Source organism: Camelus dromedarius, unplaced genomic scaffold (assembly GCF_036321535.1).
Source record: "Camelus dromedarius isolate mCamDro1 unplaced genomic scaffold, mCamDro1.pat HAP1_SCAFFOLD_98, whole genome shotgun sequence".
Lineage (NCBI taxonomy): Eukaryota > Metazoa > Chordata > Mammalia > Artiodactyla > Camelidae > Camelus > Camelus dromedarius.
Window position 1 is genome coordinate 1 of NW_026989766.1, and position 24,234 is coordinate 24,234.

Consider the following 24,234-nt stretch of genomic DNA (forward strand, 5'->3'; position numbering starts at 1 on the left):
CTTTCTACCACTGAATAGTATTCGATTGTATGGAAATAATTCACTTGGTTGAAAGGCATTCGGTTTGTTTCAAGTTTTTCTTGGTTATGACCAGAGCTGCTATAAGCATTCATGGTCAGTTTTCTGTCTGAACTCAAGTCTGAACTCCTCTAGGGGAGATACTTATGGGTGGGACTGTTGGGTCACGTGGCTAAGCGCATGTTTAACTTCCTAAGAAGCAATGAGGCTGTTTCACGTAGGGACTGTACCACTTTACATTCCCATCAGGAACGTGTGGTCAATCCAGCTGCTGCCCATCCTCAGCATCACGAGGTATTGTCACGTGCTTCTCGTTTGCTTGTGTGTTTCTTGTTTTGTTTTAGCATTTTCAGTCCAGGAAGATGGGTATTCACCTTAGTTTTCATTTCAGTTGCCTCAGAACCACTGAAGCTGAACATCTGCTCCTGTTCTCGGCTGTAACCTACATATTCTCTTCATTGAAGTATCTGTTCAAATAGTTTTCCATTATTTTCTAACTCTTGAGTTCTGATAGTTCTTTATATATTCTGGATACAAGACGTTTGATAGACACGTAAGTTGGAAGCGTGTTCCCCCAGACCGAAACCCTTAGCAGTGTCCTTCACAGGGGGAAAAGCAGTTTTGCATGTCATGCCTGAAACATCCTTGCCAACGTCCAGGCCTAGAACTTTCTGTTGTTTCCTTCTAAATGTTTTACAGTTTCATGCTCCTGATTCATAGCTAAGATTCACTTCTAGTGGGTTTAAATATAACAGTTGAGCTCCTTTTAGCTCTGGATGGACATCCAGTTCTTCCCATACATTTGCTGAAAAGACAGTCCTCTCTTCATTGAGCTGCTTTTGCACGTCTGTCCAGAAGGAATTGGCCATATCGCGTGACGCTAGTTCTCGGATCTTTCCTTTGATCTAATTATTTGTGAGTTTGTCACGTCACAGTTGTCCCTCTGACTTTTGTGTACTCTAGTTTTCTACGTTTTAAATGAGGTAATGTGACTCCTCCACTTTATTCTTCTGTTCACAGTTGTTTTGGAGATTCTAGTTCCTTTTGCTTTCTGCGTAGGATTTACAATCAGCTTGTTTGTATCTCCACAGTATGCTGCTGGGACTTTTATTGGAATTGCATTAAATCTGTAGATGAATTTAGGGTGAACTGACATCTTTACCATGGCAAATATTCCAATCCACGATCACAGTATGTTCTTACATTTATCTACGTCTTGTCTTCTTTCTTTCTTCAGCGTTTCGCAGTTTTCAGCATACAAATACTGTGCATCGTTTGTTAGAGTCACAACGAAGAATTGCCCTTACTTGTGAGTGGTAAGTGGTATTGCTTTCTTAAGCTTCATTTTCCAACTCTTTTTTTCTTTTTGCTCACATATAGAAATGTGATTAATTCTGTGTTTTAATCTTATAGATGGCACTCTTGATAAATTCACTTATTAACCGGGAGGTTTTGGCATATCTGCTATATATCTGTGTGATTTCAACAGAGATGGTCACGTTGTCTGTGAACTGGAACAATTTTAACTTAACCTACTGATTTGTGCCACAGAGTGGACGAATCTCCAAAGCATTGAAGCAGACGGGGAAAAAGGCAGACACAAAAGATTACGTATTGCATGCTGATGTGTCTAACTGGCTCTGGGAAAGAGAATTCCCACCTATAATCGACACAGAAAGCAGGCCAGTGGTTTCCTGAGGCTGAGTGTGGATGCTGGGGATTCAGTGGGATGACGCCCGAGGGAACTTTATTAGCTGATGGAAGTTTTCTCTTTCTTGACGTTGGTGCTGGTTACTGGGATGGTAGCTTTTGTCAAACTCCATGAGCCTATATACTAAAATAGACACATTTTTGCTTGCAAATGAAACCCGTTTGATACAACAGCTAAAGAGAAACCTGAGTATCACTTCAGTTTGGAGGAACAGCCACTCAGTTTGCAAATAAGTGACAGCTAAACTGTAGCCTTCTAAGAATGAAAATATTCGCGGTGTTATCAGTCCTGCAACGTTCTCCTTGTGGGCAACAAGCAGGGGACTCTAGCCAGCCTCTGCAGTCCTCCCCACCCTGCTCCCGCACGGAGGAGCAGAGTGTGCTTCGGACAAGGATGCGACACTGCCGCTGAGGTTGGGCTGCATCCGTGGGAGCGCCCTTCTGCCTTGATTCCTGACCTTGCCCTTGTCCCTGGTGCATCCCAGTGTGGTACCTGCCCCACCCGCTCAGCCCAGCACTGGGGAAAGAAGTAAGAAAAGGAGATACCCGAGGTTTGATACTTGGGCTCCTCCCCTGTGTCCCCATTCCGGGTGCTGGGACCCCAGATTCCTAGACAGCTTCAGAGACAGGATAAAGCGTAACCTGGGGCTGCTGCCTTCCCACAAAGCACACGATTACCTGGCTCTCAGCTCTCTCACGCTCCCTCCCGGCTGAAAGCAGTGGGCTACTCACAGTGCAGCTACATCTTCCCAGGTCTCCGCCCTCTGCTTTCAGAAGGCTCACTCGCGCCTAGACCTTGCCTCTGGTACCTGCTCCCTCGAGGCTGCCTGAAATATCAACGTGCTCTCATCCCTCTTTCCAAGGCCTCCCACACACAGACATCTGAGGACAGTGCAGGGTTGTTCCTTTGCTCCACATCCTCATCTCTGACCGCCCTCTGTCTTTAAAACTTTATTCTTTCACGTGGTCATTGGGTAGGGACACCCCATTTCATTTCTCCAAGTCTGTAACACTGGGATATGTCAACTGCTTCCAAATAAAACTACCTGTATTTGCTGAACTGCGAACGAGGGCAGCTGGCCTGGCAAGGGACTCCTGTGTCACCCTCAGGGGTGAGAGTCCATTGCCGATTGGGATGCTGACATGTTGGCCTCTCGGGGATGCTGCAGTGAGGGTGTGTGAGGACAGTGCCAAGCCGGACATGTCAGGAGGCTGGACGGGTGATGGCAAGTCTTCAAATTCTCCTCAGGAGCAGGGAAGCCACGAGGGCTGGGGTTCCGCCCCAGTGAAGGGGCTGGGGAGCAGTATGGGTTTCCTGGGTGGGCGGGAGGGTGGGTGTCTGCAGAGTGGTGAGGTGGGGGTGTCGCCCCCATGGCACGGTGAGCCCCTCGAAGGCAGTGGCAGCACACTACGGGGGGCACAGCACACATCAGGCCTCAAGGAGTCCTGGGTTCGAGTCGCAGCTCTGCCACCTGCTGGCTGTGGGACGTAGGGCAAGTGTGTTCCCTCTGAGAGCCTCAGTGTCCTCATCCATGGAATGGGCCTGATCACCCCTCCTATCGGGGCTGTCTGGTAAATGAAATCAAGGCCACGCTAGTAATTGCATGTCAATATTCAGGATAACTTCGTGCCTAATAGTCAATGACTGGATGCAAGTGAATCGGTGAACGCTTCACAACAAACGTCTGAGGAGTCAGAGGGCACAGGCTTGGGCCTGGGGCGAAGCTGTGGGAGCTGCCCAGGTGCGTGCACCCCTCAGCCAAGGCCCTGGCACGTAGCAGGGCCTCAGAAAGCACTTGCTGAGACGGGTTGAGGGCTTTTGTCGGGGGAAGCCTGTGGGAAGCCCGGGGCTGAGGGCAGCAGGTCCTGTTTGCCCTGTGAGGGAGGAGGATTTAGGCCGCCTCTGATGTGACCATCCTCTGCTTCTGGGGGACCCGCAGTCTGTTCACCTTCCCCAGGCCCCCCCTTCCTCCTTTCCCCCAAGGCTTCCCGTCTGCTCTCTTCCTCTCTGCCACCCTGCTGTCAGCACTGCCCCCTGCAGAGCCAGGGGAGCAGGGCCCAGGCAAGGAGAGGACAACCGCAGGGAAGAGGGGAGCAGGGGATAGCGCTGCAAGCCTGGAGGCTCGGGGAGGTGGCGAGGCCCCAGCACCCCACCTCTGAGGGCCAATTTCTCCTCCTTTCCAGATGAGCTGCCGTACCTCAAGTGCCTGCTGCACACAGCGCTCAAACGGACGCCTGCGGCTTTTGGTGAGCATCTTCCCCTTGCCCCTCAAAAGGCAGGTGTCTGCTCTGTGCACAACAGGGTCTGGGAGGTTCCCAGGGCGAAGGAGCCAGAAATGTTGACGTGTCATTTACTGTGCCAGGGCTGGGGTCCCAAATCCCAGACCCTTCATCTGGAAAGCAGGACCTGGGAGGGGACTCAATTTATCAGAATCAAAGAGTCCGTGGGGTCAACCTCAACCCAGCAGCCAGGGAGGCAGAAATCAAAGCACCAAGAGGGCGGAAACCCACCTGTAGCCCATGCTTAGGGGAGGGCCCGCACCGAAACATCTTCCTCGGGGGGAGTGACCAGGCCGACCCTCCGACGGGCTGCACTAGTGGCTCAGGGCTCTGCCGTGGCTCTCTGGGGATCCTGAACCATTTTTGAGCGAGGGGACCCGCATTTTCGTTTCCAGGGGGCCTGGCCAATGAGGTAGCGGGGGCTGGGTCAGGACTCAGGTCTGGCTGAGAGACGGGCAGCTCTTCTCTGGGCAAAGAGGCAAGTAGGTGGTGGGGGCGAGGTCCTTATACCACTCTCTCCCTCCCCTCAACCTGAGGCCTTGTCCTCCAAGCTGTGGACATCACTGGGAGTCCCAAGAAAGCCCCACACAAGGCCCCTTTCTACAAATGAGCCCCTTCCCACGGGTCCAAAGTGGCTCTGCCCTCACTGTCGTCCACCTGGGGAATCAGTCCTAGCCCAAGCCAGCAGGCGTGACCCAGTCCTTGAAGGCACCGGGACCTAGGCCGGGCCTTGGCCCAACTGGGAGAGCCTTGCTTCCAGTGAAGAAGGGCCCAGAGCCTCCCGAAAAGCCTCGGGTCAGGGTCACGGCAACAGGCTGTCCAGGTCTGCATGCAGCTTCACTTTCAATAAATTGACTCTCAGCAGTCATGGCTTCCCTTCTACCTGCTCGACGGGTGGGAGTGTCACTGAGGCCTTCCTCGCTGTCCTCTAGACTCACTCGGTCTGAGGGATGAGCTCCTGAAACGGCGGAGGGCGAGGGGAGGCTTCCCGGAGAGTGACTCCGAAGACTAGGTGGCGGAGGCAGGTCCTGCTGGGTGTCTGTCGACCCTGTCCCTTGGTGGGAGGGACCGGCCACCAGCCCACAGCTCTCCACCCCATCCCTGCTCCTGCAGAACCCCGTTGGTGTCTAACTGGGGCCCCACCGTGTAGGAAATCACGAAACCGTGTGGTCGGAGCCTCTCACAGCTCACGGTCTCCACGCTCAGCGGGCACCCGCGCACCTCCCAGGCCCTCCCCACGCCTCCCTGCTCTTTAGGCTGAGGCGGCCTGGCCTCACCTGTCCCAGAGGGCCCGAGCACCTGCCACACCTGCCCAGGAAAAGGAGGCAGAGTCCAGGCTGATTTTGCAACTTTAATGAAACACTGATACCAAAACCACGACAGCACGACAAAAGCACACGACGAAAGCGGGAAGGGCAGAGAGCGCTGCATCTTGCAAGCCGTCTTCCGTGGACGGTGGACAGGGAGATGCTCCTAGAGTGCTCTGTCGGGAGGGGCCGAGGCGGCACTCGGGCTCGAAGGGGCTGCTGGGCTCCTCAGCGTTGCCTGCACACCCAAGACACAAAGGCCACAGCAGAAGTCCCATGACACGTGAGACGAGAGGGAGAGAAGGGGCAGACCCAGTGTCTTCTCATGTTCTCCTCGTTCCCCCCACGCCCAGGCTTTCCCTGCCTCCTGGCAGCCCCGCCACCCCGACCCCCTTTCATAATCTCAAGGATGGACTCGGAACCTTACTGAATCCAGGAGAAGAAGCTGGCACTGGTCCTGGCGGCATTTCTGGTCCGGATGGTGGAGCTGGTGCTGGGGCCGTCGAGGAGGCTGGTGCTGGCCGCAGCATTGGTGCCGCTGCTGACGCCAGCCCTCCAGGTGGCCCTCCGGTTGGCACGGTTGCTATTCAGAATGTACTGATGGTATCGGGCCCAGAAAGCGAAGGGGATCCGGGCCCAGGCGTCGCCGAAATCTCCGTCCTCATCCCAGGTCAGCAGCTCGACCTGTATGTCGTCCCAGCTCCACCGCCCAACCAGAGCCTCGTCCCCGATGTTCATCTGGGCCCTCATCCGCGCCCTGGCGTGTTCCTCAGCCATATCCACATCCATCGTCTTGAAAGCGTCATCCACGGCCTCCAAGAAATGAGCCCTCCATTCCCGGGGGTCTCGGTTCTGATACTGCCATGGAACAACAGCACCGTCCCAACAGCTGCCCCCCTCCTCCGCTGAGCACCTGCTTCCTGCCTGCCCCTTCCTCAGCGCTTGATGGAGTCTTTGTAAAAATCAACCCAACTGGAATCGGGCTCCTACTCTTCTGCGCCAGACCTGGGATTCCGCCCCCTCCACTCCCTACGTCTGCGAACCTGTGTGAGTGAGTGAATCGGGAACCTCTGTGGCCTCACTATCCTCACTGGATGAACGGCAGGACAAGTCCGGGACCCAGGAACGAACAAGGGACGGGAAGCGCCAGCCCCAGGGCCTGGCCCTGAACAGAGGCTCCACGTTACCTGGGCGATGAATCTCAGCACCCTCATCTTGCTGGTCTCGTGGTGGGCTCGCAGGCCCCAGAGGAACTCATACTCAGGGGGGCTGCTGTTGGGGATCTTCTTGTACTCCAGGTACCTAAGCGAGACAGAAAAAGAAACCTGCCGCCAGCCACACAGACCTGCTGCCGCACGAATGGCTCCCAGGCGGCCCCTTCCCAGCCCGGGCTCCTGCAGGACTGCCCTGGCCCTCCAGCCCTTGCCTCCTTCCCAGGCTCGCTCCCGGGCTGTCTGCTCTGATGATGAGGCCTTCACAGCCTCAGGCCATTGGTCCTGCCCAGCGGCCACGGGGAAGTGCGGGGGGACACGTGTATGGGGTTTGCTCAGGAAGGCCATGAGATTCGTGCCTCTGCTCACAAGGAACCCAGATCCCTGTCGGGTGTGTTGTAAACAGAGGAGACATTTCTTCAGGCCCCCTGCTCTGAGCACAGCCCACCACAGGGGCTCCTTGGTGGCCTGGCTGAGCCCTGGGGCAGTCGCCCACAGAAAATGACAGTGAGTTCAAGATACTGCCAGCCCAGAGCAGCGCACACCAGGCATCCTCCCCATCACTGGTGTGTGTGTGTGTGTCTGGGGTTGGGGGTGCTGTGCTCGCTCACGGGCCTGTGTGAGTGCACACGTGGACTTCAAGCACCAAGGACAGGCTGGGCCTCAGCTAGGAGGTCAGCAGGGCAGGGCTCCAGGCTCAAATGGCCCTTAACCCGCCGAGGCCACGCTCAGACATCCACCCTCTGGGCGGCCTGCTCCTGAGATGTAAAGGAGGGGACGTTCTCTAAGAGCCTGGGGGGCAGGTGATGAATGAGGCGGTGGTTGCATCCCGCCCTCCTCGTGCTCTCGGTCCACACGTGCCCCCTTTTCCCAACCTCCCCGGAACCCTCCTCCCCCAACGCTCACAGCCCCTCACTCACACCGCACACCGTCCCTCTCCTTCACGTGTGGGCTGAGGAACGGCTTCCTCAGGCAGGCCAGCACACGAGGAAGCTCTGGGTGTGAGGCAAAGTTAACTCAGTCAGTACTCACTTCTGCTTCACAAAGTCGTCTGTAATGAGTTTCCTCAGATCGCCAAGGAACGGGTGCCTGACCCTGAGTGCGAGGAAAGGAATCCAGGACTAGAGACACTGGAGGACTGGAGCCCTCCCTAGCAGGACTGAGCACTCCCCGGCCTGGAGAGCGTCCCCATGGAGGCCTGGGCAGGCAGCAGAAGCCACTGCTCAGCCATGCCCCTGACAGGGGTCTGATGGAGCCTCCAGTCCTGACAGTTTCTCTTAGACCTCCTGCGGGAAGAGGGCAGCCACACGAAGCAGAGAGGGGACTCAGAGCTCAGGACCATTTCTCCACCACCCTGGTGGGACCCATTGCACTGTACCTAGTCCAGGACGCCACTCCCCACCCAGACCACCAGGCTACCGCGATCCTGGGGCCTCTTGTGGCCAAGGACACACAGGGCAGTGGGAGCCCTGAGCCCCCAGTCATACCCGGAGCGTAGTCCCATCTTGCGTAGAGCATCCCAGAGGACAGCTACGAGGGGAGATGAGGTACGAGAACTTAGTGCACGAAGGTCAGACCGCGGGCGACCCCCCAGCTGCAGGTCAGCCACTCACCCTCGCTAGCACGGTTGCCGTTCATGAAGATGACTCCCAGAATCACCAAGAGGAGGCTCAGCCTGGGAGTGTCCTTGGTCCTGAAGGGGCGGGAAGAGGGATCCTGTCCAGTAGCCATTTCCCCGAGAGACCACAGCCGGCTCACCCACCTTGCCTCGCCTCTCCCAGACCGCTGCACTACCGGGCAGTCCCTCCCACTCTGCACTGCCTGCTACCTGATCCAGACAATTCACTCCCCCGCCTGAGACTGAGTCACTTCGTCCATCAAGGGAGGATGCGAACACCTCTTCCCAGGGTAGCGCCGAGGATGGGCTTAGGCGGGGAGCAAACGCTTGGGAACCACGTCCAGAGACACAACCAGCCCTTCCCTGCCCTCGGCTCATCGCATCGGGAGCCCAACTCGACGGGAGGCTCCCCTCAGGGCCACTCTGCCAAGCCCTGGCCAGGCGCTGACAGGAAGAGTTGAGCAAGAGGCCTGTTTTCCTAGGAACTTGGGGGAAGGGTGGGCAGCGGTGAAGCCTGGAGAGCAGCAAGGCCTCGCCCCAGGCTACTGCCCCTGCCAGCCCTCAACTACATGGCCCTGCTCACTGTGGGTGGGAGCTGGGCTCTGCCCTCCACCCTGTTTTCCTGTTTTCCTGAGTTCGGTGGGGAGGCACCACCAAGGAAGGCCATCACCCTCCTGCCCTCTCTCACTTTCCCAGGAGGCGGGCTGAAGAATCCCGGGTGCAGACGAGGATGTAGAGGTGTTCTTCCTTGTCGATCTCCTTCAGGTGGATCCCGAACTTCTACGTGGGGGACAAAAACAGAACGTGAGATCAAACGTCCTTGCTGGGCGTCCTGCCTGCAGGCAGCCACTCAGTTCCCCGTTAGAACTTTTCCTCAGTGGGGAACCCAAAGCCCTGGGCGTGGACGGAAGGAGAGGGGCCACAGAGGGACTGCCCTGTGGGAGCTCTGGCACCGCCGGCTGAGGCAATGGGTCCCACGTCAGGAGACAAGACATGCTCGGAGAGGAGCACGAGGGAGAGGCACCTAGGGAAGGAGGGACCCAGTGGAAGCTCCCGTGTGCAGAGGCCAAGGAGGGCTCCCTTCCACAGCAGAGCTTCCCCACATTGGGTCTCGGGGGCTGCAGGGTGCAAGGTTCCCTGCTGCTCCTGTTCCACGGGGCTGCCCCCTCCCCCGGCCCCGTGCCCACCTTCTCCAGAGTGTAAGTTGCTCGTTCAATGATCTCAGGGAAGTGTTCGTCGTATTCTCGGATGACGTCCTTCAGCATGTCTGCGGGAGAGGAGGGCGAGGAAAGCACCGGGCTGAGCAGGGGCCACAGGGCAGCAGCCTCTCGGTCATCCCTGCTGAGGGGGGCGCAGTCAGGCAGGCCCCCACACTGTGCACCCGGAGCGATCAATCAGCCAGGGCCCGATGGGTGCGGGCAGGTGATGGGAGGCCCACAGGACAGGGCTGGGGGAGGGGGGGGAGGGCAGAGATCAGGGAGGGGCACAGGTTGCCCACCTGAGCGCTTGATGGGGATCTTCTTGTAGTCTTTAATCATCAGATATTTCACCAACTTATTTGCCTGGAGAAGGAAGAGCACATGGGGGATCAAGGCGTGGGGGACCTCAAAGAACTGGCCCCCTGGGGAGGAGGAGGGAGATGGGGAAAGGCAGGCTTCTTACCCTCTCTTGCAGAAGGGTCACGTTGCGGGGCGGCAAGCACAGTACGTGCCGTGAGGGTACCTGGGACCTCAGGGCCATCGGGGGCCGGGGGGCTGGCTGAGGCCGCACCGTCGTCACTGGGGGCTGCGATGCCCTCCAGGTCGGTGGGACCACGGGAGGCTCTCTCTCCTCCTCGCTGCTCTCATATTCGTCATCCAGGTGCTTGGACTGTAGCATTAGAGAGAGGACAGACTCAGGGCCCGCAGGCTCCCGGTCCAAAAGGCTTGGCACACATCTTAACCAGAGCAGGTACTTGGAAACAGGGGTAGTACGAACAGCGGATGACATGTGCTGAGTGCTTACTAAGTGCCAGGCACTGAGCCAACCACTCCTCCCTCCAGGCCCGAGGGTAGGGACTCCGTGGAGTAAAAACATGCTAGTAAACGTGCCTTGGAGAAACACGGGCCAGCTGAGAGAACAAGAGGGCAGGGGGGGAGGGGAGCGGAGGGGAGGGGAGAGGCGGGGCACAGGAGAGGAGGAAGCAGAGGGAGGAGAGGGCAGAGAAAGCAGGAGAGCCAAGGGGGGCTGGGGACAGCAGGGAGGTCTCACCTTCTTTGTCCTCTTGCCTCCAGTCCTGGCCCTGGGCTCAGCACTCTGCTGAGCGGTGGCAGCTGCCCCCTCAGGCTCAGGGATGCTCGTGGCCATCTTGGCCTTGGCAGCGGCTGTTGCCGCCACATTCTGAGGCTCCACCCACCGAGTCTTGGCCAGAGCCTTCCCAGACTTGGTCGTCTTGGGCCGAGTGGCTGCCCCCTCCCCGGCAGAGGCCGCCTGCGGTCCCCCGGAGGCAGCACTGGGGCCCTCTGTGGCAGCCTCTTGGGCTGGGGCGGGTCTCTTGGGGCGTGGGAAGGCCATGCCACTGACACCTGCCGGCTGGCTGAAATCAAAGACATCGTTCTGACCCAGGAGGGCTGTCTTGGGCCGGGTGGCCTCTGTCCCACTGGTGCACGGGGCCTGGGAGAAAACACAGGCCGAACTAGGGCCCTCGCTAGCAGCCTCCTGGCCCTGGGAGGATGTCTGGGGCGGCGTGGAGGTTGCGGGAGCCCCGGGGGCGGCCATCTCGCTGTTGACTAGCATCTGGGAGCTGTGCGGAGAAGCGAGGCTTGTCTCAGGGGTGGCTGCCTGAGCCTCGGGCTGGGCATCTCCCCCTGAGGCCTGGCCTGTGGCCACTGAGTGGTTAGCGACCACCTGATTGTAGGTGGCCCGGGCGGCAGCGGCAGCGGCCCGAGCAGCTTGGTTGGAGGCGGCGGCACGGGCTACGCTGGCAGCACGGGCGGCAGCCTCGTTGGCAAGTGTTTCTGGATCCAGTCGAAATGCCTCCATCAGAGTCCTGGCCAGCATAGGGTTTTCCAGTTCCCAGGGCTCATTCTGCAAGACCAGGGAGGGGAGGGGAAGGCAGACAGCTCCACAGGCTCTCCCTGTGCTGGCCAGCCTCCTCTCAGGGGCCAGCATCCCCGACCACCCCCACAGCCTCCCCAACCCCTGTTCTCCCAGCAGGAGAGGGAAGGTTTGGGGAAGCTGGGCAGTCCTTCCCCATTCAACCCTCTCCCTTCACCCACCCTCACCCTCAGCCTCCCTGGAGTCACAGGAGAGAAGGCCCAGGGCTAGCAGGTGGCCAAGGGGCCTCACCGCTAAGATGCGGAAGCCTGGACCCAGGCTCCCAAAGGCTCTGAGGATACGGATGTCAAAGCTGGTGAGGGCGCCGTAGCCTCCAAAAGCACCAAATTCTTCATAGTCGTTTCCTTCAGCCATCTCTTCCTCCCCGACGTCATCGCTACCCTCGTCCATGTCTTCCACGTTGTAGCCTTCGGATTCCATGCGGTAGCTTCCCTCAGCCATGCTGGGGGTCCCAAGGAGAAGAGAGCTCAGCCTGAGAAAGCAGGGGGAGGCCTCTTCCGGGGGAAGGGGCGGGATCCCTGGGAGGTTGGGGAGGGGGCAGCAATCATCAGGTTACCAGGCAGTAGGTACAAGGGGGTGGCGGAGTGAGGGCTGCAGGGGGAAGAGTCTGTCAGAGACAGAACCCCAGGAGAAGGATAGGGGAGGTCGGAGGAGACCCGAAACTGAAAGGGGACTTTAGGACAGGCAGGCTCCCCATCCCAGTGGCTGGATTGGAACAGGGGGTGGACTGGCGGGCATGGGTCCCAAGAGTCACAGTGGGGATGCGTTGACAGAGGCAGAAATAAAGCGCTCGAATTTAATGGCTGGAGCAGGGGGCTAGGCTGCGGGCGGGGGAGCAGGTGAGATGAGAGGGCTCAGAACACGGGAGCCTCGGGAAGCTCTGGGAAAATGAATCGCAGGGACCCTTTGACTAGGTCCGGGTCGGGGGAATTCAGCTGATCCCGACCGGTCTAGGTTGGCTTCATATAGGACCGCTCCGGGTGGATGGGGTGGGGTCCTCGGACCAGGTGAGGCTTAAACTGGAGCGACGGAGGTCTCAAATGCAACTCCAGGAAGGGGGCAAAGCGGTCAGCTCCGCTGGAGTGATCTCTGAGCTCACCGTGCTTGGGGTGGGGGTGGGGCCTCTGCTCTCAGGAAGCCCAGCAGGCAGCACACTGGTCTGCTAAAGGGGTTCAGAGGGTGGGCTCCGGTGCAAGCAGGGCTCAGGTCGTGGAGCCAGCGTCTGGCGGCGGAGGTGGTGGAGCTGGCGGGGCGCTCCTATCTAGACTGCGGGTCCAACGGGTTCGGTTCTGCGTGCTTGGGCTTTGTTCAGATCCGGGGGTGGGGGTGGGGAGGGCGCGGCGTACCGGCTTCCACTCGCCCTCTCCTGGTCCTGCCTGGGGCTGGATCCTTACCTTCCCTGGAGCTCCAATGGCGTCCGTCCACAGCACCAGGAACCCCGCAGCCGCGCCCTCGCCTACTGCTGCCAGCACAGCAGCTCCGACCACCCCGCCCCTTTGCTCCGCGCACCCCGGGCGGCTGGGCAGCCTGCGCATGCGTCGACCCCTCCAGCCGGCCCGCTTTCCCAACAAAAGCCCTTTCCAGTGGGTCCCCAGTGCGCATGCGATTCCGCGAGTGGGTGGGCGGGATTGGGGGGGGGCGTTTGCTCCTTCCCGCCAGATTCCCCTCTCGCGCCCCCCACCGCAGGCCCTGGAGTTCCGTTCCACCCATCCATCACCTACCCTCAATTCCCCCACTTCTGCACAATGCTTCTCAGCCCTGCCCTCCCCCTTGCCTCCAAGTTGCTCCAGTGTGGTCTGGAATACACTATGCCCCTCTCCCCAGCATGACCCCCTAGCTCACCGGTAACAGAGGTCTCTAGCTGAGTCTCTAACTGCAAGGAGAGAAATGGAAATGGGGAGAGGATGCCAGTTCCCTTTGTGTTCCCTCCACTATCCATCTCTGGCTCCCAGACACCCTGGGAACATCGGCTTCCCCTGCACTCTTTCTGCAGCTTGTGTGTCCCAGCCCTTACTGTGCTGGGCGTTGTCTTCCTCTCATAGCAGCCCCAGGGGAGGCGGGGTGGATGTCACCGCCCCCATTTTACAGATCGGAAAGCCGAGGCACAGACAGGCACATGACAAGACCGTGGAGCCAGGAAATGAAAAATGCAGAATGGGGGCCCGGGTCTTCCTGACTCCCAAAACCCATCTTCCACTCGTGCTGGCCCCGGAGGCTGAGGCACCCTCCCCTCTTCAGTTTGAGTAACGGATCCACCCCACCTCCCCTGCCCTGGTCAACATCTGTCCAAACAACCAAGGTTTGTGTTCTCTGAGACCTAAGCTCTTGCTCTGCATCTGGGGGGACACAGGGAGAGGCCCCAGCCCCTACCCTCTGCCTGCTCTATGTGGGTCCGTCCAGGTGTGGGAATTGCCCCTTGGGGTCCACTCCCTGCTCCGACTGTCCGGCTTCTTCGCTGTGACTGGCACAAACGCGCTGCCCCTGAGGCCTTCCTGGTGCCCACCGAAGTGGCAGGACAATCGGGCACTTGTGTGTCTGAGCCATGGCAAGCCCTGATTCAGAGTAAATGTTTGCCCTGGTTCCTTCCAGGCCTGAGGCCTGGGGCAGCTGTGATCTTGTGGGTAGAAGCTGGGCTGGACTTCAGGATTCCATGGATGGAGGGTCGGGCCAGTCTGTCGCTAGCTGTGCGAGCCCGCTCAGGTCACTGGACATCTCTGAGCCTGGCCTCTCAATATGCAAAATGGGAAGCAAAAGGAACACTTAACTGGGGTCCTACCCAACAACACACACGCTGCTGCGTTTCCAGAATGACTGGGGAAAAATGCTCTGTTCCCATCTCAAATTGCACCTGTATTTTTTTTTTTAACGAACAAGCAAACAAAAGTGGACTTTTATATTCATTTTTATGTCAGCCTCTCCAGGACCCCTGTGTCTGAATGGAAGCTATTGCTAGGACCACAGCTTTTGCTCTCCAGTGACCAACATCCATTCTGCCTGGCTGGATGGCTTTCCTCAGCTGTTGCATAGCAACCGCCCCTGTCAGCTGCCTGTGCCTCTCCAGCCCTTCCTGTGTAAAGCGTTTCTGTGGGAGGCTGCCAGACCTTAGAAACGAAATCCTTGATGAACTGCTATATGCTAATAGAAGATGCTATGTTCCCATCTCACTCTGAAACTGCTTTGTACAAAATCCACAGCAGACTTTTATATTCGTCTTTGTTTTTTATTCTTATTTTTCTTTATCCTTTTTTTTTTTAAAGTATCATTGACATATAACAGTATATTCGTTTTGGATGTATAGCACAATGATTCAATATTTGTAATTATTGTGAAATGATCACCACAGTTAGTCCAGTTAACATCCATCACCACGTAGAGTTTTAATTTTTTTCTGATGATAACTTTTATCATATTCATGTTTGGATCAGCCTCTCTATGTGCCATATACCATATAATTAAATTTGGTATTATACGCTAATAACTCCAAAATCTGCCACCCTACTTTGAACTTCACCTTTGAGATCCAAACCCATATATTCACTTGTCTACATGACATCTCCCCTTGGACGTCGCCAGGGCTCCTCACGGTGTTTCTGTCTCACTGTGGTATTGGTATATCCATCCCTCCCTCACACTCACATCCCCTGTCTTTCTTGTTTTTAAAAGTCCCATCTTCACAATCTCAACAAATGGCACCATGATGCACAGTACTCACTTCGAAAAACGAAAGTCACCTACCACCACTACCCCTTTCTCGTACGTGGCACCCAGATGGGAAACCTTTGCAGCTCTCCCAAGCTACCTCTCTGTGCAGCTCTCTTCCTGCCATTACTCCCAGAAATTTCTAGTCACGTTGGCCTCTTGGAATTCTCAGCTCTGTCTCCCTCTCTCAGGTTACCCGTCGAGCTGCGTTTGCGTTCAATCTCCCTGTGCTGCAGCCGGTAAACTCTGTCCAGGGAGAAGTTGTGGGGAACTGAGCGATCCAAGGAAACACCTCGTTAGTTTCCGTTCTCTTCGGGATCACTGCCGTGTGGCCCATGGTGCCACGACATAAAGCTTTATAACTTTTTCGGTTTATAGATACTTAGGTGGGAGAGCAGATTGGATTCATGTTAGTCCATCGTTGCTGGAAGCATGATAGCACTTAAATTTTTTTATGTTCAGACACTTTCACTGAGCACTGTGCTTTTAAGATATATCCACTCTGCTATGCATGGGTCAAAGTCTAAGTGACCATGCACAGGTAACACGTACTGTGTATTCATGACATTTCACTTATGTGTTCCCCTGGAGACATAAAATCGTACTTCTTATATCAGGCAATAAAAAGCCATTGAAGGTTTCTAAGCAAGGTGTTGTCATATTGGGTTTTATGCTCATTTTGTTAAAAAGGATTTTCTGGAAAAAGGTGCAGAGACTTGTAGAGCGGCAAGAATAGAAAAACCAAGAAACTGATTAGGAGGCTCTTTTCATCAGACTGGGGAGAAAGAATGCTGACTCTTACAAGAGCCCACCAGGAAGATGGAGATGCTTGTTCACCATTAATTTCTTGGGGAGTTCCTTCCTAGTTGGTCCTAAGTGGTCTGCTCCTCTTTTCTGGATTTATATCAGAATGGCAGCACTCTTCTGTATTCCTAGGAATAACAGTGATGCAAAAGCAGGTCTACTGGCAACCAGAATGTCTGTTGATATGAGGGCTGGTTCAGGCTTCCTGAATTCCATTGGTTCCTCACACCTGATTTTTTTTTTTCTCAGGGGTTCATGCACAAACCTCACATGACATGAAGCCTGTTTCTGATTCTTATGCTGGTTCTCACAGAAGCAGTGTATCCTCATTTTCTCTCTCAATACTTTGACTGTAACGTTTATGCTGCCCAAAGGGGCAAATACATCCCTTTGCTGGCCCACTGGCTTCTTCTATTCTTTGGTTGTACCAGTAACAGAATTGATCATTTCAGGTCTTTCTCAGTAACTACTTCCACATATCAAACTCCTTTCTTTCCTCGTACAGAACACTGTTTGATGTACTTCACATTTTACAATTGCTTTGAAATAGACAACACATATCACTACTGCTCTTTTTGGAAATGTTTTTCAGCTATTATTCGGTTGTCTGTTGATAATGTTTTGCTCTGTTCTTTTTGGCTTCTCACCAGTCACCACCCTCATCCCTGAAAAAGAAGGATCTGAGAATCAAAAGGAGTTATCTGATGATCGCTTTTTCTTGCTGACCACTCTCTGAATGAGCCTCACAAGTGTGCTGCTTGATCTACCTCTTGCTTAGACCTGTGTTAACTGTCCTGAGCCTACTGTTAACCCCTGGGAAACCGGTGTCGTACTCTCATAAGCTCTCATCATGCTTGCTTTACTCTGTCCTCCCCAAATACATCCCACTGAGGGGCCATACACCATTACACGAAGGTACCCAAATATGTTCATTGCAAACTTTAACTCATTGTCTCAGGGGAATGGAGTGGAGGGAGGATCTGATGGTAAACTAAGGTCATCATATCAGAGATTTCTGTGTGGTTAGCCCATCTCCACTTCAGTTCATGCAAGTCCTCAGGACGTTACCTGTAATCCTCCATCAGCTTAAGGTCACAATTCAGGCCCCTGGTGAATTATAACAAAGCACAGAGCTTGGGAAATATTAGCATTTCAACGCCAAAATATGGCTGTTTCTTTCTACTGAGTCTCATTCATCTAACATCACCCGCAAAAATGTCCTTGGGATCAAGTGATCATACTTACAACCTTTTTGCAGCTTGTGATAGTCAATTCTCTGGTTCATTTTAGAGGTTTGATAAAAGAAATTCCCAAAACCGGCAGCAAGGCAACTTCCATCTGGAATTCTTGCTTTGTCCCCGAGGGGACTCAGTCTCTTTCCAGCACCCCACAGTGGGGAGTGTTCCCTGGTATACATAGGAAAGATTTGATAAGATACTTCTTGTTTTCCTTTCTACAAAAGCGACGCACACATCAGTCTCTTACCTTTACAGTATGTGCTTCCCACATAGCCACCTGAATGGAGCCTGCTTCAGAATGAGGAGTGAGTTCTTGTCCCTGTCCCGTTCTCTGCAGCCTTGTCATTGGTGCGATCCCAGCTGCTAGGTTTTCACCAGAAGCAATGAATGGAGTAGGACCTTTGTTGCCTTAAATTTCTACAAACCGCTTTAGTTTTTCATGGCTGATGTTAAGAGCTGGTGCTGATGGAAAGAAAAAGGGGCTTGTCTGGAATTCATTATTTCAATCATCACCCAGTAAGGCGTGCTGTCGGGGAGGGGTGCTCCTTTGATTTCTGCCTGCCCTTGGTTTTCTGCTTATCACTTTGCAGTCCCACTTTCTTTCTCTCTCCTCCATCTCTCTCTGTTGCTACCTCTCTGTCTCCCTCTGTCCTGTGTCTTTTCAGTCCTCCAGCTGGGTTTTTTTCTCAGTCCCTCCTTCTCCTTTCCATTCATTATCCCCTGTTCCACGTTGTGAATCTTTCATCCCTTTGTTGTCCCTCATATACCTCTGTCCATTTCCCACTGCCAGACCCATGTGGAGCCACATCTGTGGGAAAACCAGGAATATGCACATTCATCCACCAATCCCTCTGCCATCCCATTTTCAATTCATTCATCCCATTGTTCATTCATTTATTCCTCTCACAAGCATATTTGAGAGTCGATAATATACTAGGCACTGGACCAGGCCCCCAGGATATGCAGTGGATAACAAAACAGACAGTGGTAACCTTCACCCTGGGGCTTGCAGTGGAACGATGAGCCAGATGTTTCAAAAGGATCCCTCTAACGGATATGTACAAATACATTGGTCCTGACAAATACTGACAAGTGCTATGAGAAAGAAAAATAGGTCAAGTAATTTACATTGAGAATGAAGTTGTATGTGGCCAGGAAAGATCTTCAGGAAGAAATGATAAGTGAGCTGAGACCTCAGAAATAAGCATGAGGTAGACGGAAGAACAGAAGACAAGGGGTTACCACTTCAGGGTTTCCAGGAGCAGCCTAGGAGAAGTCCCTAAGGCAGTAACAAGTGTGACTTCTGCAGGGCCTGAGAGGTCAGACTAGTTCAAGTAAAGGGAGGGTAGGAATATTTGAGGATCAGAGGGTTGAGAAAATCGTAATCCAGCTCATATCACTGTTGTCATCATTCTGTCCAGCCCCTCATTTGCCATTCATTTATCCAGTCCTTTTTGTTCCTATTTTCCACTCCCACTCCATGCTTCTCATGAAGACAAGGATTCTAGTTTCTTTACTATGTATCATTTTTCTTTATGCAATTGAAAATTGTGTACTGTGAGACAGTTTGCTCTTGATTTACATAAGCTTATTCTTAGATATATTGAATTTACATATCATATATCACATATATAATTCCTCTCTCTTTTTTTTTTTACAGCTTTCTTGTGGTATAATTGACACCCAGTAAATTGTACGTATTTATAGTGTACAATCTGATGAGTTTCGGCATATAAACGCATCTTTGAAGCAATTGCCATAGTCAAGATAATGAACATATTTGTGATACCTGTGATGGTTAGTTTTACATGCCAGTTTTGCCAGGCCTTAGTACCCAGTTATTCAACCAAACATTTTCTATGTTTTGCAGTGAAGGTATGCTGTAGTTGTGATTGACATCTATAAACACTTGACTACTTAGTAAAGGAGATTATCCTCAGTAATTGGAGTCAGCCTCTTCCAGTGAGTTGAGAGAACTTAAGTGAAAAATTGAGTTTTCCCTGGCGAAAAAGAAATTTCACCTGTGGACTACAGCATTAGTGTCTGCTTTAGAGTTTTGAGGCCACTGTTTTCTGACCGAGCTTGTCCTACAGATTTTTAACTTAGCTTGCACCCGAAATCATGTATGCTAACTTCTAGCAATCTCTCTCTCCCTCTCTCTGTCTCTTCTTCATTTCTCTCTCCCTCTGTGGTAATTAGAGTATTTCTAGAGGAAAAGAATCTTAAAGATGAACTTTCTCAATTTGTTCTGTTTTTTTTTTCCCAGATAGCTTCTGTAATCTGATTAGATTGAAAGGCACTTATATTACTATCTGTTTAAGACAAACAGATACACTAATGGGTTAATATACATACAAAACAGGGTAACCACAAGCTGAAAACTTACAATAGAGTCACAAAAAGCAAAAAGAAACCAAGATAATACAAAGGAAAATTATCAAACCCCAAAAAGAAAAAGAAAACCACAAAGAGGAAATACCAAATCAACTGATATTTCAAGTGCATATGGAATATTTTCTAGGATTGATCATGTACTTGGGCAGAAAAGAAGCCTCAGCAAATTTAAGGAGATAGAAATTATTTCAAGCATCTTTTTTTTGACCACAATGCCATGAAACTAGAAATCAACTACAGAAAAACAAAGGAGAAAAAAAATGACAGCCTGGGGATTAAAAAACATGCTATTAAAAAAGCAATGGATCAATGGGGAAAATCAAAGAAGAAATTAAAAAGGACTTTGAGACAAATGAGAATGAAAAACAACCACACAGAATTTATATGGAATGCAACAAAAGCTATCCTAAGAGGGAAATTCATAGTGATACAGGCCTTCCCCTCAAAAGAAGAACAATCTCAAATAAACAATCTAACTTACCAGCTAGAAGAATTAGAAAAAGAAGAGGAAACAAAACAAAAGTCAGCAGAAGGAAGGAAATAATAAAGATTAGGGAAGAAATAAATAAAATAGAGATTAAAAAAGTAGAAAAAAATCAATCAAACCAAAAGCTGGTTTTTTGAAAGAGTAAACAAAATTGACAAACCTCTGGTGAAGCTCATGAAGAAGAAAGGACAAATAAACAAAATAAGAAAGAAAAATGGAGAAATTACAACCAATACCACAGAAATACCAAATATCATATCAGAATACTATGAACAACTATACAGAAACAAAATGGATAACCTAGAATGGACACGTTTCTGGAAACATACAGTCCACCAAGACTGAATCAAGAAAAAATTTACCACTTGAAGAAACCGATCACTAGAAATGAAATCGAATTAGCAATAAAAACCTCCCTACAAACAAAAGTCCAGGACTGGATGGCTTCACTGAGGAATTCTACCAAACATACAAAGAATAACTCATACCAGACTTTCTCAAACTCTTCCAGAAGATTGAAAAGGAGGGAGTACTCCCAAACTCATTCTACGAAGCCACCATCACCCTGATATCAAAACCAGACAAAGACACTACCAAAAAAAAAGAAAGTTACAGACCAATATCACTGATGAACATAGATGCAAAAATCCTCAACAAAATATTAGCAAACAGAATCCAACAATACAGAAAAATGATCATACACCATGATTAAGTTGGGTTCATCCCAGGAACATGAGGATGGCTCAACATATGCAAATCAATCAATTGATACATGACATCAACAAGAGAAAGGACAAAAGCCAACAGATGCAGAAAAAGCATTTGGTAAAATTCAACACCAATTTATTATAAAAACCCTTACTAAAGTGGGTATAGAGGGTACATATCCCAACATAATAAAAGCTATTATGATAAACCTACAGCCAGCATGGTACTCTATGGTGAAAAACTAAAAAAATTCCCACTAAAATCTGGAACAAAACAAGGTTGTCCACTCTCACCATTCTATTCATAATAGTCTTGGAAGTCTTAGCTGCAGCAATCAGGGAAGAAAAAGAAATAAAAGGGATCCAAATTGGAAAAGAAGAGGTAAAATTGTCACTATATGCAGATGAAGTGATAGTATATAGAGAAAATGCTAAAAGCTCGACACAAAAACTACTGGAACTAATAAAAGAATTTGACAAGGTAGCAGGATACAAGATTCACCTTCAAAAATCAGTTGCATATCTTTACACTAATGATGAATCAACACAAAAAGAAAGTATAAGAAACATTCGCTTTTATAGTATCACCCAAAGTAATAAAATACCTAGGAATAAATCTAACCAAGGAGGCGAAAGACTTATACACGGAGAACTATAAAATACTGATTAAGGAAATTAGAAAAGACTTTAAAAAAATGGAAAGATATCCCATACTCCTGGATTGGAATAATCAATATTGTTAAAATGGTTACACTGCCCAAGGCAATCTACAGATTTAATGCAATCCGTATCAAATTACCCAGGACATATTTCACAGAACTAGAACAAATCATAATAAAATGTATATAGAACCACAAAAGACCTAGAGTTGCTAAAGAATTACTGAAGAAAATGAAAGAGGCTGGAGGAATAACCCTCCAAGACTTCAGACAGTACTGCAGAGCTACAGTAATCAAGACAGCATGATATTGGTACAAAAACAGACATATAGACCAATGGAACAGAATAAAGAGCCCACAAATGAACCCACAAACTTTTGGTCAACTAATCTTCAACAAAGGAGGCAAGAATATACAATGGAATAAAGACAGTCTCTTCAGCAAATAGTGTTGGGAAAACTGGACAGCAGCATGTAAATCAATGATGCTAGAACACTCCCTTACACCATACACAAAAATCAACTCAAAATGGTTTAAAGTGTTAAACTCAAGACAAGACACAATAAACCTCTTAGAAGAAAGCATAGGCAAAACATTATCTGACATACATCTCAAAAATGTTCTCCTAGGGCAGTCTACTCAAGCAATGGAAATAAAAGCAAGAAGAAACAAATGGGACCTAATTAAACTTACAAGCTTCTGCAAGGTAAAGGAAACCATAAGCAAAACAAAATGACAACCTAAGGAATGGGAGAAAATTTTTGCAAATGATGAAACCAATAAAGGCTTGATCCCTAGAGTATATAAGCAGTACATACAACTTAATAAGAAAAAAACAAACAACCCAATCCAAAAACGGGCAGAAGTCCTAAACAAGTAGTTCTCCAAGGAAGATATATGAATAACCAACATGCACATGAAAAAATGATCAATATCACTAATTATCATAGAAATTCAAATGAAAACTACAATGAGGTATCACCTCACACCAGCCAGAATGGCCATCATTCAGAAGTCCACAAACAATAAATGCTTGACAGGCTGTGGAGAAAAGGGAACCCTCTGACAATGTTGGTGGGAATGTAGTTTGGTTCAGCCATTGTGGAAAACACTATGGAGATTCCTCAAAAGACTAAAAACCGACATGCCATATGACCCAGCAACCTCACTCCTGGGCATATATCCACGGGGAACCTTAATTCAAAAATACACCTGCACCCCAATGTTCATAGCAGCAGTGTTTACAATAGCCAAGACATGGAAACAACCTAAATGTCCATTGACAGGTGACTGGATAAAGAAGTTGTGAAATAGTAATACAATGGAATACTACTCAGCCATAAAAAAGATTAAACAGTGCCATTTGCAGCAACATGACTGGCCCTTGAGAATGTCATTCTAAGTGAAATAAGCCAGAAAGAGAAAGAAAAATACCATATGATATCACTCATATGTGGAATCTTAAAAAAAAAAAGACAAATGAACTTGTATATAAAACAGAAACAGACTCACAGATATAGAATACAGATTCACAGACAGAATTCAGACTTGTGGTTGCCATGGGGGATGGGGGTAGGAAGGAATAAACTGGGAGTTCAAGATTTGCAGATATGGACTGGTATATATAAAATAAATAAAGAAGTTTATACTGTATAGCATGGGGAAATACATTCAATATCCTGTAGTATCTCATGATGAAAAAGAGTATGATAGCATATATATATGTGTGCTCATGTGTGTCTGAGAAATTGTGTTGTATACCAAAAATTGACACAACATTGTAAATTGATTATACTTCAACAAAAAGAAATAAAGGCACTCATGATTCTATTTCCTGTGGTAAAGAGCACTGGTAGTCCACGGACTTATGTGGTAATAGAGGTATGCAAAATATTGCCACTGTATACTCCTCATCAAATACTTATGAAAGGCAAGGTTCTGGATTACTATATATTTGATAACTTAAAACATTTCAATAAAAGTAAGGAGTATAGGAGATCAGCAAGATGGCGGAGTAGAAGGATGCTGGTAGCTCACCCTCTCCCACAAATACACCAAAACTCACATCTATGGGCCCACTCAGCTAACCAGAGCACCTGCCGAACTCCGACAGAACGTCACCCTCTTCGAAAGACAAAGACGCCAAAAATCTGGTAGGAGAAAAGGCAAAAAGAAGAAAAAGCAAAACAGCATGGGACTGATCCCGCGGGGAGGGAGCAGCAAAGGAAGACTGGCGCTCATTCTCTGGGTCTCCCCTCTCCAACGGAGAGGCCAGTGGGATGGAGGAGGAACCTCCAAGGCTCAGATCAGCCCTGAGCACCCCTTGACCAACAGAACTGAGTTAAATGGGCACAAAGGGTCCCCGTGACACCCAGCCCATGATGCAAGCCAGCAGCTGGGGCTGGGGCAGGTGGCCTGAGCCGGACAGAAGACTGGGGCGGCTGCACTGAGGTAGCCCTGGGAGACTGCAGGGTGCTGCACGACATGGCTGGGAGGCGATATGGAGCAGAACAACCTCAGTCCCCCATAAACTGTGAAAAAAGCAAAGCAACATGGCTAGTGTGCCCTGGGGGGACGGGCGCCATAGCCTTTCTCTCATCAGACCTGCACCACCATTACTGGTGCTTCTCGCGAGAAGAGAGGCAGGGCTCAGCCACAGCCGCCATATTCTCCTGTGCACAGCGCCAGGGCGGGGGTGGGGCCGAGAACTGAATCTGCCCCCGGGGGCTCCGCAACCTCCTAGGCAGGACTGAGGCTTGTTTACAGCTGGAGGCAGATAGGATTTTTCTGCCCTGGCACCTCAGAGAACTCACGCCGCCAAGAGAAACAAGGAGCTGAGATTTGGCACGGAGCAGAGGCAGGGCCATTCCGTAGTCTTCACTGAGCCCGCCTTCAGAACGCTGACTGGAGGCGGAGCGGGCAGCTATACAGAGCAGTGGAGTGACCTGCACCTGGAAAGGGCGGGCAGCAACTCGCTTTCCTGGCAGGAACGCAGCACCTAACCAC

At 51.1% G+C, this 24,234-nt stretch overlaps 1 protein-coding gene and 1 non-coding gene across 3 annotated transcripts; both read right to left on the reverse strand.

Annotated features, from left to right (window-relative positions):
- Nucleotides 1-5,340: 5,340 nt before the first annotated feature.
- On the reverse strand, nucleotides 5,341-12,778 carry LOC135320599 (melanoma-associated antigen D4). 2 transcript variants are annotated; one of them, XM_064483760.1, is made up of 13 exons: nucleotides 12,635-12,778; nucleotides 11,472-11,682; nucleotides 10,395-11,210; nucleotides 9,807-10,013; nucleotides 9,643-9,706; nucleotides 9,332-9,411; nucleotides 8,833-8,924; nucleotides 8,140-8,219; nucleotides 8,014-8,056; nucleotides 7,559-7,621; nucleotides 6,503-6,617; nucleotides 5,738-6,173; nucleotides 5,341-5,553 (listed from the first exon to the last, which is right to left on the reverse strand). In XM_064483760.1, the coding sequence occupies exons 2-12, from the start codon at nucleotides 11,679-11,681 to the stop codon at nucleotides 5,739-5,741; spliced, it is 2,205 nt and encodes a 734-aa protein (XP_064339830.1). In that variant the 5' UTR covers nucleotide 11,682; nucleotides 12,635-12,778; the 3' UTR covers nucleotides 5,341-5,553; nucleotide 5,738. The 2 variants fall into 2 exon arrangements, with proteins under 2 accessions (XP_064339830.1, XP_064339829.1); XM_064483759.1 differs by having other exon boundaries at nucleotides 5,743-6,173; nucleotides 12,635-12,777.
- On the reverse strand, nucleotides 6,845-6,972 carry LOC135320601 (small nucleolar RNA SNORA11). Its single transcript, XR_010379806.1, has one exon. It is a non-coding gene; the product is annotated as a small nucleolar RNA SNORA11 (small nucleolar RNA).
- Nucleotides 12,779-24,234: the final 11,456 nt, after the last annotated feature.

What these genes read in the sequence shown, in the direction of transcription:
- LOC135320599 (XM_064483759.1), bottom strand. Translation starts at nt 11,681, where the DNA reads ATGGCTGAGGGAAGCTACCGCATGGAATCCGAAGGCTACAACGTGGAA. An exon ending in CGGCAACCGTGCTAGCGAGG is followed by an intron (nt 8,057 to 8,139) that starts GTGAGTGGCTGA and finishes CTCCCCTCGTAG; the next exon opens with CTGTCCTCTGGGATGCTCTA. An exon ending in GACGACTTTGTGAAGCAGAA is followed by an intron (nt 6,618 to 7,558) that starts GTGAGTACTGAC and finishes TGTCTCGCTTAG; the next exon opens with GTACCTGGAGTACAAGAAGA.